General features: G+C 37.3%; 2 protein-coding genes across 4 annotated transcripts in view; one reads left to right on the top strand and one right to left on the bottom strand.

The window, feature by feature from the left end:
- Positions 1–14282, top strand: part of FANCB (FA complementation group B) — a 359567-nt gene that overhangs the window by 104428 nt on the left and 240857 nt on the right. The window contains exon 12 of the mRNA XM_057495750.1: positions 3105–3305. The gene's annotated coding sequence lies outside the window, so the exon portion shown is untranslated. The remainder of the gene's footprint in view (positions 1–3104; positions 3306–14282) is intronic.
- Positions 7348–14282, bottom strand: part of GLRA2 (glycine receptor alpha 2) — a 185758-nt gene continuing 178823 nt past the window's right edge. For 2 of the 3 annotated variants that reach the window (XM_036912948.2, XM_036912947.2), the window contains exon 9: positions 7348–9507. In XM_036912948.2, coding sequence (XP_036768843.1) covers positions 9229–9507 — 279 coding nt within the window. In that variant the 3' untranslated portion in view covers positions 7348–9228. The remainder of the gene's footprint in view (positions 9508–14282) is intronic. The other variant, XM_036912945.2, reaches the window with a different exon arrangement.

The following is a 14282-nucleotide window of genomic DNA, read 5'->3' as shown; positions in this document are numbered from 1 at the left end:
AAGGCCTCCCCATTCTCACCTTTTAGGATGACTGACCGTACCATGGAGATTCTGATTCTTAGTACTCCTCACACAAGGCACAGTCCCATCATTGTTTTTTTGTCATGTGCTCCTTGTATAGAATGCCTTCGCTAGTCCCACCCACTCTCCCAAGTCCTGCTTGATCTTTCTTTCTGTGTTCAGGCTTCCTGCAGCTGTTCTGATATTCCTGTCCTCTAAACACTGCCATGTGGGATACTGTGGAAGGGTCTGGAATGGGAGTCAGACACCCTAGGTTCTGGCAGGACAGTTCCATGGACATTGTGGCCCTGGGCAAGTCATTTAGCTCTTCTGAGTCTTGGTTTCCATTTCTATAAAATGAAGGCATTTGGTTAATCACCTCAAAGTTCCTTTCCAGGCAGCAATTCTCTAAATTTAGGCTTGATTAAATTGATGGGATCCAACCAAGTTTTAGGTACAAGCCCTATTTCATTTTCCATAAACACCAGAGCATATTCAGAAAATCTTGGCCTGCTTCCTGGAAGCAAGTACCTAGGGATCCAAATCAGTTGATCTCTTTGGGGAATAATTAAGTCATGCATTTATTCTTTCATCAGCTTACACTTACTGAATGTATTAGTTATCTATTGCTGCATAACAAATTGCCTTAGAATTTAGCAGTTTAATAAAATAAACATTTATTATTGCATTTTCTGTGGGTCAGGAATCTGTGCATGGTTTAGCTCTGTTCCCTGGCTCAGAGTCTCTTACAAGGCTGAAATCAAAGTGTTAACCACAATCAACTCAAAGCTCAACAGATGGAGGATTTGTTTCCCAGCTTATTTACATGATTGTTGGCAGGATTAAGTTCCTTGTAGGCGTAGTCATCGTAGTGGTAGGTCTGAGGGCCTCAATTCCTTGCTGGGTGTTGGTCAGAGGACTCCCTCAGAATCTTGCCACACAGGCCTCTCCATAGGGAAGTTCAAAACCTGGCAGCTTGCTTCTTCAGAGCAAGCAAGCAATAAGAACCAGAGAGAGCAAGAAAGAAGTCACTGTCTTTTGTAACCTGATCTTGGAAGTGACATCCTGTCATTTTGCTGTGTTGTATTTATTAGTGGAGACCATCTAGAAGTAGCCATCTGCTTTTTCCATTGAGTTGTAAACTAATTGAAAAATCAAACAAATAGGTGAGGCAGAGGTGAAGCCCCAAATATAGACATCTCTTGCTTAACATTGGTTTTCTGTTAATGAAATCAAATGATCTTCACAAAACTGCTGAAGGAGCCCTTTTCCAAATATTTTAAATGGGAAAAATTACTATGCATTACAAATCAACCCCAAATCCCCAACCAACTAAAACACATTAAAATGCCTATATGTAAAGAACAAACTGTCATATGAGGTAAAATGTGTAAAACATTGCTTCCTTTGTACCAAATAGTTAATATGGTTGTTAACAGTTGGTCTACAGCCATGCCTTTTTTAGTGCCAGCAGTATCCTAGCCACAGATTCCCTCTGTTGACTCTCTGGAACACTTCAAAATATCTATGCATGCTTCTGATCCATCTAAACTTGATTCATTCTAAATGCCAATTGTATTAGTAATGAAACTTGAGATGTTTCCCACATGCCTTTTTGTTTAAAAAGGTTGTATTGATTTTTTAAAGACATAAATGTAATTTTTTCATACAACCTCATTCCCTGGAAAAGTATTTAGGTGAAGTTTGGATATTAAAAACTAAGAGGCATTTTCCTGAGAAAACAGTAACCGAAGACAACCAGTGTGGTATACCTGTGTCACTTTTATTGTAAATAGTGCTGATATTGGGAAATGTGATTTACATCTGTGAGTGAGCAGGCTCTACAGTTATGCCCCCTAGAATTACTCAGACTTGCAAAACACTACAGTATTATTACTCTGGTTAAGAACACAGGCTTTAGCATTGGATAGGCCTGGGCTCAAGTCTCAAGTGTGCCACTTTCTGTTCTGGATCCTGTGAAGCGTTGCTTGATCTCTCGAGTTCTCAGTTTCCCCATCTGTGATGGCAGTAATGATAGCAGCACCTGATTTTCAATGCTGTTCTGAGATTCAAGCATGTAAAGTGTGAGAACCCACAATACAGGCTTTGCAGTAAGGCTCTTGTCTCCCAGCCTGGGTGTTTTCTTAACGTGTGGAAGGGGCTCACTAGGATGCTCTTCCTGGGCTCTCTCGGCCCCTGCCCAGAAAGGAAGAGTGACTGAAACTGAGTGCTGAGTTGGAGGGTGTTTTCCTGCCCCCTCCTCTTTCCTTTCTCTTGGGGGATGGTCAGTCCTCCAGAACTGCATGTTGGGCTCTGATCTGCCATGTTTTCAACATAATGGAAATGTTTTCCATGGAGGACATATTTTTCAACATTTCCCTTCAGGGAAAGCCCACAGTTCTCCAGCACCATCTATGACTCAGCAGGTAAGGCTGGCTAATTCTTATATGCTTAACCCTTGATTGTTACTGGAAATCAAATGTTGCTGAAGTTTTAGCTAGTAACATGGTGAATTTTGATGCATTTCAACTAAAAAATATGTATATCCATGTTTCTAGGGTCCACTTTGTTTCTTTGTTCAGGCTAGAAGTTCTCCTTTGCTTCAGTTATATTTGGCAGTAGATGGATCTTGTCAGGTTTCAACAGGAATATATAATATCAAAACTTTACAAATCATCCCTCTTTCATCTCCCTCTGAACTCCTTTATACTCTGTAGGAAGAATTATGCTCTGAAATGCAAAATCAATCTTGTCCCTCCCCGGCTTAAAACCTTGTAATGGTGTATCATTACTTACAAGAGAAATCCCAAGATCCTTAACCAGGCATGTGACTTTATATTTTCATTCCTGTTTTTCTTTCCAGCCTCATCTCTCACTCCCGTTCCAGAATAAAATCCAACCATTTAAAACTGTGCAGCTGGTAAAGTTTTCCTGTGAAGGAAGGCATGGAATGCTAAGGGTTTCAACGGAATGATTTAGTAAAAATATAACTATAGAATCAGAGATCCCTAAAGACTTCAAATATATCTCCAACTTGCTCCCACCAGCTTCCCCTAAGACTCCTAATATATTCATGTTGTTAAGACAGTTTCTTAAAAATCCAGAATCTCCAGTCATCAGTCTCCAGGCTTTCATTGGATTTGGAGGCAACCAGAAGCTCCCACCAGGCTGTGCATTTGTCCACGCGAATGGGAAAGGTGACTGTTGGTGCAGGATTCTCCACGGCTTGGAAGGAAAGCAGCTGAGGAGGTACTGCTGGGATCAAAAAAAGAGTCATCTGCTCAGTGGGGCTCAAGAGGAAAGAGGTAAAATCAGCCTTAATTCATTTTTAATCTGAGGCGTGGGGTCCTCTTGCCCCCTCAGTCAACCCACAGGCTGGGCGGAGCTAGGACACACTAACTTTGGACTGATTTGCCACCTAGTGTTGCCTTGCCTTCTCAGTAACAGCTTGCTAACTCAGTCCCCAAAGCCATTTAGAAAATTCCTGATAAAAGGGAACCAAGGTGACCGCATATTGAATGTTACTTGATAACTCCCAGGATCCACTATCAGGGCCTTTTGCCTGGCTTGATGTGTGATGTTCAGATATTTGCAGTTGGTAGACCCTTACCTGTGAGCCCATTTTAATGATACCGGAGAGCAAAAAGGAAAAATGATCAGATCCATCCAAGGCTTTCCTGAGATCAATACCATAATTACATTTTAGACCCTCTAGGTATTAATCTACTTTCTTTCAAGAAAGCAATTCCATTTTCCTAGCATGGTTTCTTAGAAATAATACTGCTTCTCTGTGACTTTTTTGAATATTTTCCCCTGAGGGAGAAGGAAAGGCAAGCTTTTCCTTTTCACCTCCTTTCCTCCTACAGCCTTTCTCTCTTTTAAATTGAATGTTCACTGATGCTCTAGAAAGACTAGGCACAGAGAAAGGGCTGATGTGAAAATATTTTCTAATATTAACAGCTTCAATATAAGCTGTCCTCGCTGCATTCTGACTCTCCTGGCTATAATGAAATTTATTTAACATTCATTGTGTTTGTCTAAAAATAATGCTAATAATATTTCTTGAACACTTGTTATGGGTGAATGATTATTCTAAGCACTTGACATGAATTGACTAATTTAAATCTCATTAGAACTCTTTGAAATAGGTACTGACACACATGAGGACTCTGATGCATGGAGCATTTGGAACCTTTGCTCAAAGGCTCACTGCTGGTAAAGGCAGAACTGAGATTTGATCCCAGTCAGGCAGGCTCAGTCCAGTGCCTGCAGGCTCAACCACTAATCTACCTGTGGCTGGATCTGTATGTACTTTGCACTGGGCCAGGTGCCTGCAAGGCTGAAAAAAAAAAAAAGGTAGAATTGGTGCCTGTACTGGGTTGAATAGTTCCCTCAAAATTCATGTCACTTGGAACCTCAGAATGTGACTTACTTGGAAATAGGATCTTTGCAGATACAATTAGTTATAATTTGTACCAAGGTAGGAATATTGTATCTTTTCTTATATGGGGACATGTGTGACAATGGGAAGGTCATTTTTCCTCCTTCAAAAATAGAAATAAACATCTCCTAAATTGAATTCCTTTGGTCTTTTTTTCAATCCTAGTATCTTCTAGGCCATTCAGTTACGCAGGATATTTGCTCTCTTTGAAGATGTTCTTAATGCTCTATGTGGCACTTGAACTATTATTTCTCTTAGGCATTTGCAACAGAAATACTCTACTGTTTGCCCTCCTTTACCAACTTATTTTGTCATCCATGAGAGTGGGTCAGTGGTACCATGACTTTTTACTTTCCAGGTTTTTATTTTCCTAGAAAGGGTGGATATTATGAAAGGATATAGTCTGAGGAGTTAGGAAACAAATTATGCTAGATGTTCAACCTCTAATATGATAGGTGATTTTGGATGAGGCATTTAACTCGTGGATCTTCTGTGTATCAATCAAAACAGAAGTATTGATTCTTTGTGATCTGGCCACCTTGGACCATTAATATATTGAATACTGCTGTAGACATCAAAACATGGTGATATGAAATAACAAGTGTCAGTGAAGTTGTGGAGAAAAGGCAACTCTTGTACACTGGTGGTGGGAATGTGAACTGGTGGAGCCACTGTGGAAAACAGTATGGAGATTCCTCAAAAGGTGAAAAATATAAATACCATATGACCCAGTAATTCCTCTTCTGGGTACTTACCTGAAGACAACAAAGTCACTAATTTGAAAATATATGCACCCCCATGTTTATTACAGCATTATTTACAATAGCCAAGATATGAATATCCATCAGTATCCATATCTTAAGTGTCCATTGATAGATGAATGGATAAAGAAGATGTGGTACAATGGAATATTACTCAGCCAAAAAAGAATTAAATCTTGCCATTTGCAACAACATGGATGGACTGAGAGGGCATATACTAAGTAAAATCTCAGACAGAGAAAGACAGATATTATATCATTTCACTTATATGTGGACTCTAAAAGAATTAAGAACAAGCAAACAAAATGGAAATAGGCTTATAAATATAGAGGACAAACTGGTGGTTGCCATAGGGGAGTAGGGTGCAGGAATGGGAGAAATAGGTGAAGGGGATAAAGAGGTACAGACTTCCAGTTATAAAATAAATAAGTCACAGGCATGAAAAGTACATCATAAGGAATATAGTCAATAATATTGTAATAACTTTGGTCACAAATGATCACTATACTTACTACAGCAAGCATTTACTAAAGTATATCATTGTCAAATCACTGTGTGGTACACATGAAATTAATATAATATTGTATTATTTATTTATAATATTTCAATTAAAAACATGTTGATATGTTGAAAGCTCTGTATGAATGTGAGCTTGTGGTGTTATCTTTAGTTCTTCTACTTTGAGATATATGAAGAACATGTATTACTTGAATCATTCAAATTATACTTCAAAAAAAGAGAAAAACCCAAATTGGTGAAAATAAGAAAAAGTTTAAAGCAGAGGTTGAAAGATTAAAACAAAATATCTTGCAGATATTTGACTTATATTCATTGTACAAATTGGCTTCAGGCTTAAACTAGGAAATGCTTAAATCCCAAGAAAATATTCTGAATAGATTTTTTTCCAAAGCTGTGACTTGTATGATATGAAACTTTGTGCTATGTTTTGGTTAAAATCTTCTTATTTGGTATTAATGCAGTAAGGAAAATATAAAATGATATTCATTTAATCTTTATTGGAAAATTTGCTTTCAGAATTTGGCAGTTCTGTTCAGCTGCATAGGTGAGGAGCTTAATGCTAACATTGTTTGGAAGGATTTTAATATGCACACAGCCAGTCTGGTTCGTAGCATCCTTCTTGAGCCAAGGTGTTTGAGAATGCCACACAGAGTCTTAAGCCTTAAGTCATCTTGTTCTTAAAACCAAGTGGTAGGAATTGAAAAATGTTTAAAAGACAAATCCCCCAGTAATCCATTATCTGAAAAATGGTAGCAGTAGTTGGTTACTTCATGTTATTGCTTTGTTGGGAAAAACTTAGATAACTTGGTCAACAGGCACAGCATAGTCTCCTTCACCGTTTCCCTAGCAATAGTAATAACATTCCCTGGGCATTTGAACTTTGGCAGGCAGTGCAGAGAACCCATGAAAACAGCCACTTTCTTCAAGAAGTTTCCAATCTAATGAAAATTGGTTGTAAATTCTTTTCCTCAGAGCTATGCTTTTCATCTTGAAGTATTTTGTTTCAAATAGTATTATGAAAGAAGAATCTCCTAAATACAATCTCCAGTAACACTGTAGGGGAATTGTCCATTTCACCAGAGTACGTGGTGCTCAAGATCTTTCCTTTGAAATTTTATCTTATTTATATAACCCAAACCAGTGTATTCAATAATTCTTCCCACTGGATGCGGACTAGAATCAGAGAAAAGTCAATAATCCCTCTAGCTGCCCACAATGCCTTTGCCTTCTTGAGTGGCTGGCAGATATGTTTAAAGGTGAATCCTTTAAGAATTTTCTAATGCGGGGACTGACCCCCACGAAAATTATATAGTGCACATCTTGATTAGACATGATTCAACTTAGCATTTCCCTCAAGGTGCCTCCCCACCCCATTATATGCAGCCTCAGGGCTCTTTGTAGGATACTTAGGAGGTCAGGCCCATCTTTGGGGGCATTTTAGCTTCAATGTTACTGTTTTTCAGTGGGAGGAAGAGAATGGAGACCAATCAAAAACTTTGCCTTATTTGTTTGGAAAGGAATGAGCAGTAAGAAACAGTGTTTTAGGAATGATGCCAAAAAAACATGGCATTAATTTTGCCAGGGTTAGGAATTGTGACGCTTCTTGCCCAATACTATTACTAGGATAACCAATACTATTCATAATAATAATAATTTCTATCTTCAAAATTCATGCTTTCTATCTTCAAAATTCATGCTTTTAGCCATTCTGCATTACTCCTCTCCATGGAAATGATTCAGTATTTGCATAGGTTTAAAAGGCCATAAACATCAATTTATGAGAATCCACATCTTCCTGAAAATATTCTGATGGATACCTTTTGTTAAGGAAAATCTGCTCGGGTCAAGATGACTTACCTCTACTTCACTGGGGTTCTCAGGATTGTTTTTTCACCATGGAACTCCATTTCTGACAAAATTAGGATGGGCAGGAGGACAAGTTGGTCTTCTAAGTTTCTTTTCACCTTGATATTTTATGATTCCTCAGTGCTGTTGGAACTTTTCCATATTTCGTATGAAGCATCCAGTATTAGATTCTGCTCACAATGACTACTAACATTTCTGTGTCCCATTTCCCTGTTTCTACGATGAGAATAAGGTGTCCTTATCCTTTCTTTATGGGGATACTATAAGCTACTATTATATTATAACAAGTGCTTCAAGCTTATGAGGAAGACCAGAAACAAAAATCCCGGTTACCGTTGTCATCTAAATGATTTACATTGTAGTACAAAAATGGAAAGATTCAGAGAAGTTCTGTGGCACACTTAGCTTTATTGAAATTGAACAAATATTTTTAATAACCCCTTTTACAGCACATGTAAAATTTAATTTTCTCATTATATTTTTACAGATTGTCTTTTATCTGAGTAAGCAAAAATACGTCTTTTTTTTTTTTCTTACTTAAAACATGTAGCCAGGATTCAAACCATGTAGCTCTGGTACCAAAAAGGCAACGGGTTATGAAAATCACAGTACAATTTTAAAATTCTTTAAGTTAGTTAAGGATAGTTAAAACAATATTCACTTGGGTTGACAGTAGAAATCATGGGTTAGTTGACATTAGGACTAGTAGTTACACCTACAATGAGAGCAGAAATGGGAAGTTCAAGCAAATATGAGCTACACCATTCAGGAAACACCATCTCCATAAATATTGTGGCTGAGAGTGCAATGGCTAAGTCACACTTGAGTACTTAAAGTCACATATAAATATAGCCAAAGTGAAAAGAGTATAGCGCACTAACTTGGATCTTGAAATGAAATGGGCATTTACTTTTAAGAGGATATACTATCAAATCAATTACACAATACACAATCTAAGCCCCAAAATTGCCCCTAGGAAAGACAAATAATGTTAAAATGCACACTTACATGGACAGTAAAGTAGAAATCTGTTCTTTCTGATTGGTGTTTATTTTTTGTTGTTGTTTTCTCAATAAGTAGAAATCATTTACGACCACAAAAGGATTTCTCAGGTGAAACACTAGTTACAGACATTGTAAAGAATGGAGCTTAGGAGACTTGTTTTAAAAACGAGGCAGCATTTTCCTGAAAAAGTTTGGTCCTCAACTCACTATAGGCTAGTCACTATGGTCAGATGGTAAGCATTTTCCTTTTGTAAGTATGTATGTGTGTGTGTTTGTTTTAAGCTAACTCTGCAGTACCAGAAGTAGTCAAAACCAAACCAAACCAAAAGACAAATAGCCCTCAAGAAATTGGCCTTGCATATCATGTCTAATTAATGCATCATCTGAAAGAACAATTCTAAAGACTATGAAGGGAATTATGCTCACGTGATTCTGCAACACTTAAATTTTGTGCAAACATTTTCCTCATTGCCAGATAACTTATCTTTATTCTTGTAGGTGCCAGGAAACCCACCCCCATGATCCTCCCTCCCCCCACCCCCAGTCCTCTTCTGTCAAAGTGATATAAAGACAATTTCACTGTGTATTTACAAGCACAACAGTTAGGCAAGAAGGTCCCAGGGTCTGAAGGGCACATCTATTTCTTGTGGACATCTTCATGCCGAATGATCTTGTATGTGATCCAGTAAAAGATGTTGAAAATGAGGAAGGCCAATGGGAAGGCAGCTCGAGATATCGTGTCAATCCTTTTTGCCCGGTCCACAAACTTCTTCTTGATGGCATCTGCATCTTTTGGGGGTTGTGGGAGTGGGTTGGCAGGTGTGGCCTTCACAGCTGTTCCATCTTTCACTTGGAGGCAGTGACCCATCCCATAACCACTGAAATTAAAACGACTTTCACGAGTAACATCTTCTTCCTGGGAGAATAAAGACAGAGGAAACACAGACTGGTTGTCAGTCAAATCAGATGGAAAATGCTTAAAACTCTTCAGAAGTAACAAGATAAATCACAGTTACTGGTAGTGTGGGAGGCTTTTGGAATATGGAGTTCTCTTTCAAGTTCAATTCAATTATTCATAGAACAGACACAGTTCATTAGCTTCTCATGCTGAGAAATTAAGGCTAAGAATAATGACTTTGTCGTCATTTTAATTAACAAACAGAAACATGTACATTATATTCAGCACTGACTTTCCCCAAATCTAGTTCATTAACCCATAGCTTTGAAAGGACTGTTTAAAAGCCAAGCCTCCAAATCCCAATATTGTACTGTAAATCCATAAAGAGGATCATTTGTTCATTCACTCATTCATCATTCATTCATTCAAAGAAGCACTTACTGAATCCCTACTGTGTACCTGGTCCTGACCTAGGAACTTCTAGTGTTGTGCCGCATAACTACCCAGGTCCTTCCATTAACATTGGCTTTAAGGTTAATGTTAGATCTCAGATTAACCCCTTATATGTATACCTGTTTCCCCTCCAGCCTTCTAGTTCATCTCAGTTATAGAGATTAAATATTCATTATATGGTGTTGAGTATTTCTTCCATGGAAAATTTTTCTAGGGTCAGTTTTTAACATTGGTTCTTTGGCTAGTTACTTATCTCTACCATAATTGAACATATTTAATCATTTTAGCTGATGTCTGGCATTTTGTATGGATTACTTCTACACGAATTAAAAGAAAGACTGAAAAGTTGTAACCTTAGTAGAGACAAAAATATGGAATCTATGTGTATAGATGGGTCAGAATGGTAGGGTTGAAAAGGTGGGATTGAAATGGCCTGCTTAATAAAAATTTTGTTAAACGTGGCCATTGATTGAATCACCTTCTATACTTGGATTACTGCCTTTCACAGTGCCATGCAGCCCCTCTGAGTCACAGAAGGCACTTCACTCTTTACCTTGCCAGATACTAATAATGGTCCTATTTCCCAAAAGACAAGAAAACTTGGTATTAATTTTATTTCATCAGTGTTTACTGCACATCAGTTTTGCCTTCAGCCACATATAAAAGATATACTGAAACTGCACTAGTGGGGGTGAGGAGTTAATAATATGGGTTAGCTGTTGAACCACTGTGTTGTATATTTGAAACCAACATAAGATTGTATGTCAACGATACTTCAATAAAAAATAGATATACTGAATGAAAGACTTTTAACATAACATGAATGAGAGCCTAACTGTAATCCAAAGAATATGGCAAGAACAAATTTATGTCAGGAAGATCAGGTCAAAGCTCTTGTAATAATGTAACTGAAACTACTCCTTTATAAAACCATCTTCCAGTACTGTTATTTATATGGGACTGTCCTATACAAGTTGGTTCAAGATACTCTAACTTCTTAAAAAATGTAATAAAGGATTTTTCATTCAACAATTAGTTGTTGAGTGTTGAGTCTATGGCAAGCATGTTGCTAGGTGCTGGGAGATAGTTCATAAAGCTGGACAAAAGCCCGACCTGCAAGGAGCTTTCAGAACCCAGTGGGAGTGGCCAACCTGTAGGCATTATCATATAAGGAAGCTGGCCAAGAAACCCAGCCTAACATTACAGTGCTTCCATGTGCTTACTGTATAAGCTCAATAATGAAGACTTTAATTAGACTGAGACTCAAATATTAAATTTTTTTCCTTTGGCTTAAAATGTGAATGATATATTTTATGGATACAAAAGTTTCAAGTAAGCAAAGTATTTAAAAATGTGGAATAAACAGATATCTAATCATTACAGTATCATTGTTAGATTTAGTCCGTACTTAGCAAGAAAAGAAGCACACAGGTCATGAGGAGGAGGTGACTTGCTAGTCACATGGGTAATAGGCAGACTTGGACTTCTAACGATTACTAATTGTTAATTAGATCTCAACAGTGTGTGAGAGAGGTAGAAACAGTGTCAGTTGGTTTAGCATAGAGAGATCCAGACAAGGAATTTTGATATTTGTGTTCATGGCCTGGCTCCAAAGGTTCTAAGCTGTGTTGATCTTAGGCAAGATATTTATTCTTTCAAGGCCTCAGGGACTTCATACCAAAAATGTCAAGGCTGGACTAGATCTGTGGTGTCAGCTTTGGCTGTTGGGGAACTTGTACAAGTATATGTGTGCCTGCCACCCTTCCCAGCACCTTCCAGACCAACTGAGTTAGAATCTCTGGGGGTGAGAACTGAGAAACTGCATTTTTAACAATCCAGTGACTCTAATGCAAAAGGTTGGAAGCCAGTGGCCTAGATGAGCCCTAATGTCTGGCTCTAAAATGCTGCTGAACTCACTATTCTATACTATTAAATCTAAAATTACTTTTCAAATGGAAACAATCCCTCAAAATATATTTCCCCATATCTGCCTAAATTTACTGAACTATCTTTCCTTTCTATATCTGTAGAATCTTGCAAATTGCTGTTCGCACCTCTATGAACATTTAGAAACTCATGATTAAGCATATAGTTCACTGCCTGAGTGAGATGAGATTCTTTTTAAATTCCTGGGCTCCTGAAGAAATAGAAAGGGTAATTGACTGGTAACCTGCTTTTAGTACATAAAACAAAAGGAAACCTCAATACACATGTCCATGTTTCTTTTCAAACTAACTCATTCATTTAATTTCTGTAGTCTTTCCTCAAATATTGTAAAAGGCCAGCTGAAGAGATTAACTCACTCAGTTAAGTACCAGAGCTACCATAGAAATGATGCCAGGTGAGATTATCATTATGTTGTACATTGCCATGCAAACTGTGGGTGTGTAATAAACGTTTGTTGAATAATGAACAAAAGGGAATTTAAGAGGGTTTTCTCTATGCTTGAAAGTATTTTCCTCATTCATTCAACAGAATTTCAAATTATGCTTTTGAGCATAGTTACAGCTAATTAAATCAATTCTTTGAAATTCTCCACCACAAAAATAAATCTGTTGTAGGTAGAAGTTAGTCATTTAATTTTTCATATGCAGGTGATATTAATACTAGTTTAAGGGTCTTCTTATTTACCATTATGACTCATTCAATGCATTTTAAATATAGAACCTTAAATTATCCACATCAAAGGGTATGGTTTTGATTCAGAAAACATAATTGCAACCAGTTTTAATTTTTGTGTTATAATGAATAACTAGTTGCCTTTACAACAGGTTCAGAATAAAATGTTACGGTAATATGGCAAGATTCCTATATGAGGGTAAAATGGAGATGACCTTGAGTCATGAAGCTAAAGCAAAGAACAGTCTGTAGGCACAGCTTAGGTGAACATAGTCACAAGGAGAGTCAGTCAGATCCCCTCAGAATTTTAGGCATATATTCTCCATTTCTTCTAATTAGCCAGGAAACCAATTAGGTAATTATTGTTGCTGGCCTGCCATCTTCAGTAACTTTGAGCAGTAAATACTTCAAGCTCATTGTTCTTTTATTCTCTGATTAAATTCTCACAGAAAATGAATCATTCAGTCAAAGTTTCAAGACATGCAATTTCTACATCCCACTTGGATTAAATCTCCTTAAATCCTGTCTTGCCGTATGAAGCACCGCCATGGCACTATTCAGTTCATTTGAGACTTACTATTTTATTTATTTTATGCATCAGTTTTACTTATTGTAAAGTTTCCTCATTCATGTGTTTGGAATAGCTCTTGTCTGAATATGAAATTGGACCTAAAACTCACCAGAAATGCACTGTAGTGCATTATTTGTTATAAGAAAATGTTTTCAATATTATTAAAGCACAGGGTATTTATAAAATGAAGAGTTTTAGCACAGCCCATTGTTCCTTTTTTTTTCTTCTATGCCCTAAAAAGGAAGAGATAAAAAGAACCAAAAAATTGGAGTAGGGGAAAATTTTTTCTGTCCATTTCTCACCCAGATTCTTTGATTGGATTGAGTATTCCTTCTGTTAGAGTAGGAAATTGCTCAGTTGGAACTGAAGGTTTTAGTGAGCCTAAATCAATGCAAGGACATAATGGAATGTCCAGCCCTCCTTTAGGAAACAGTGAGTCCAAACACAACAGGTTTTCTCCAAATGAAGGCTATATGATGCTTAATCGATTTTTATTACCTTGATTTGAGAAAGAGGGATGACCTTAAGAAATTCTCAGTTCTTATGGCCTCAATTTCCTCTTGTGTATCATGGGGACTTGGGAATACATATGACTAATAAGTAGATATCATTTACTGCTTATAAGTGTATATCATGCACTTAAAACTATAGTCAGTCCTATACCCAAACTGAGCCTGCAAATTGCATTACTTTCAGAGGAAACTGAGGCTCAGAGAAGTTAGGTAAATTCGCAAAGTTATATTGCTAATAAATGTTGATATTGAGATTCAAATTTGGGTCTGTCTGGTCCCCATACTGATTCCAGAGACTCTGAAAGTCTTTGATTTTTATGAATTTGTCCCTATTAAACCCCATGTGGCTTCCATTGAAGATTATGGGTGAAGAATCTGACTGAACTTTGCAGAACAAATTTGAAATAAAGTAAACGAAATATAACCTCTTGTTGCTTAATGACATGTGGTGAAATGTGTTAAAACTGCCACAGTGTCATGTTGGCGGACCATAGATAGCAACTTTTCCAAAGGAAAAGAATATCAATGGATCATCTCTTTTTCAATGCAGGATATCATTATTATTGATTGTTGAAGAAGGAACTTTAAGTATTCATTTCTTAGGCACTTGCCATTTGTGTATTCATGTTTCCAACCAA

Source organism: Manis pentadactyla, chromosome X (assembly GCF_030020395.1).
Source record: "Manis pentadactyla isolate mManPen7 chromosome X, mManPen7.hap1, whole genome shotgun sequence".
NCBI lineage: Eukaryota > Metazoa > Chordata > Mammalia > Pholidota > Manidae > Manis > Manis pentadactyla.
This window is presented reverse-complemented; position numbering and strand designations above follow the sequence as displayed.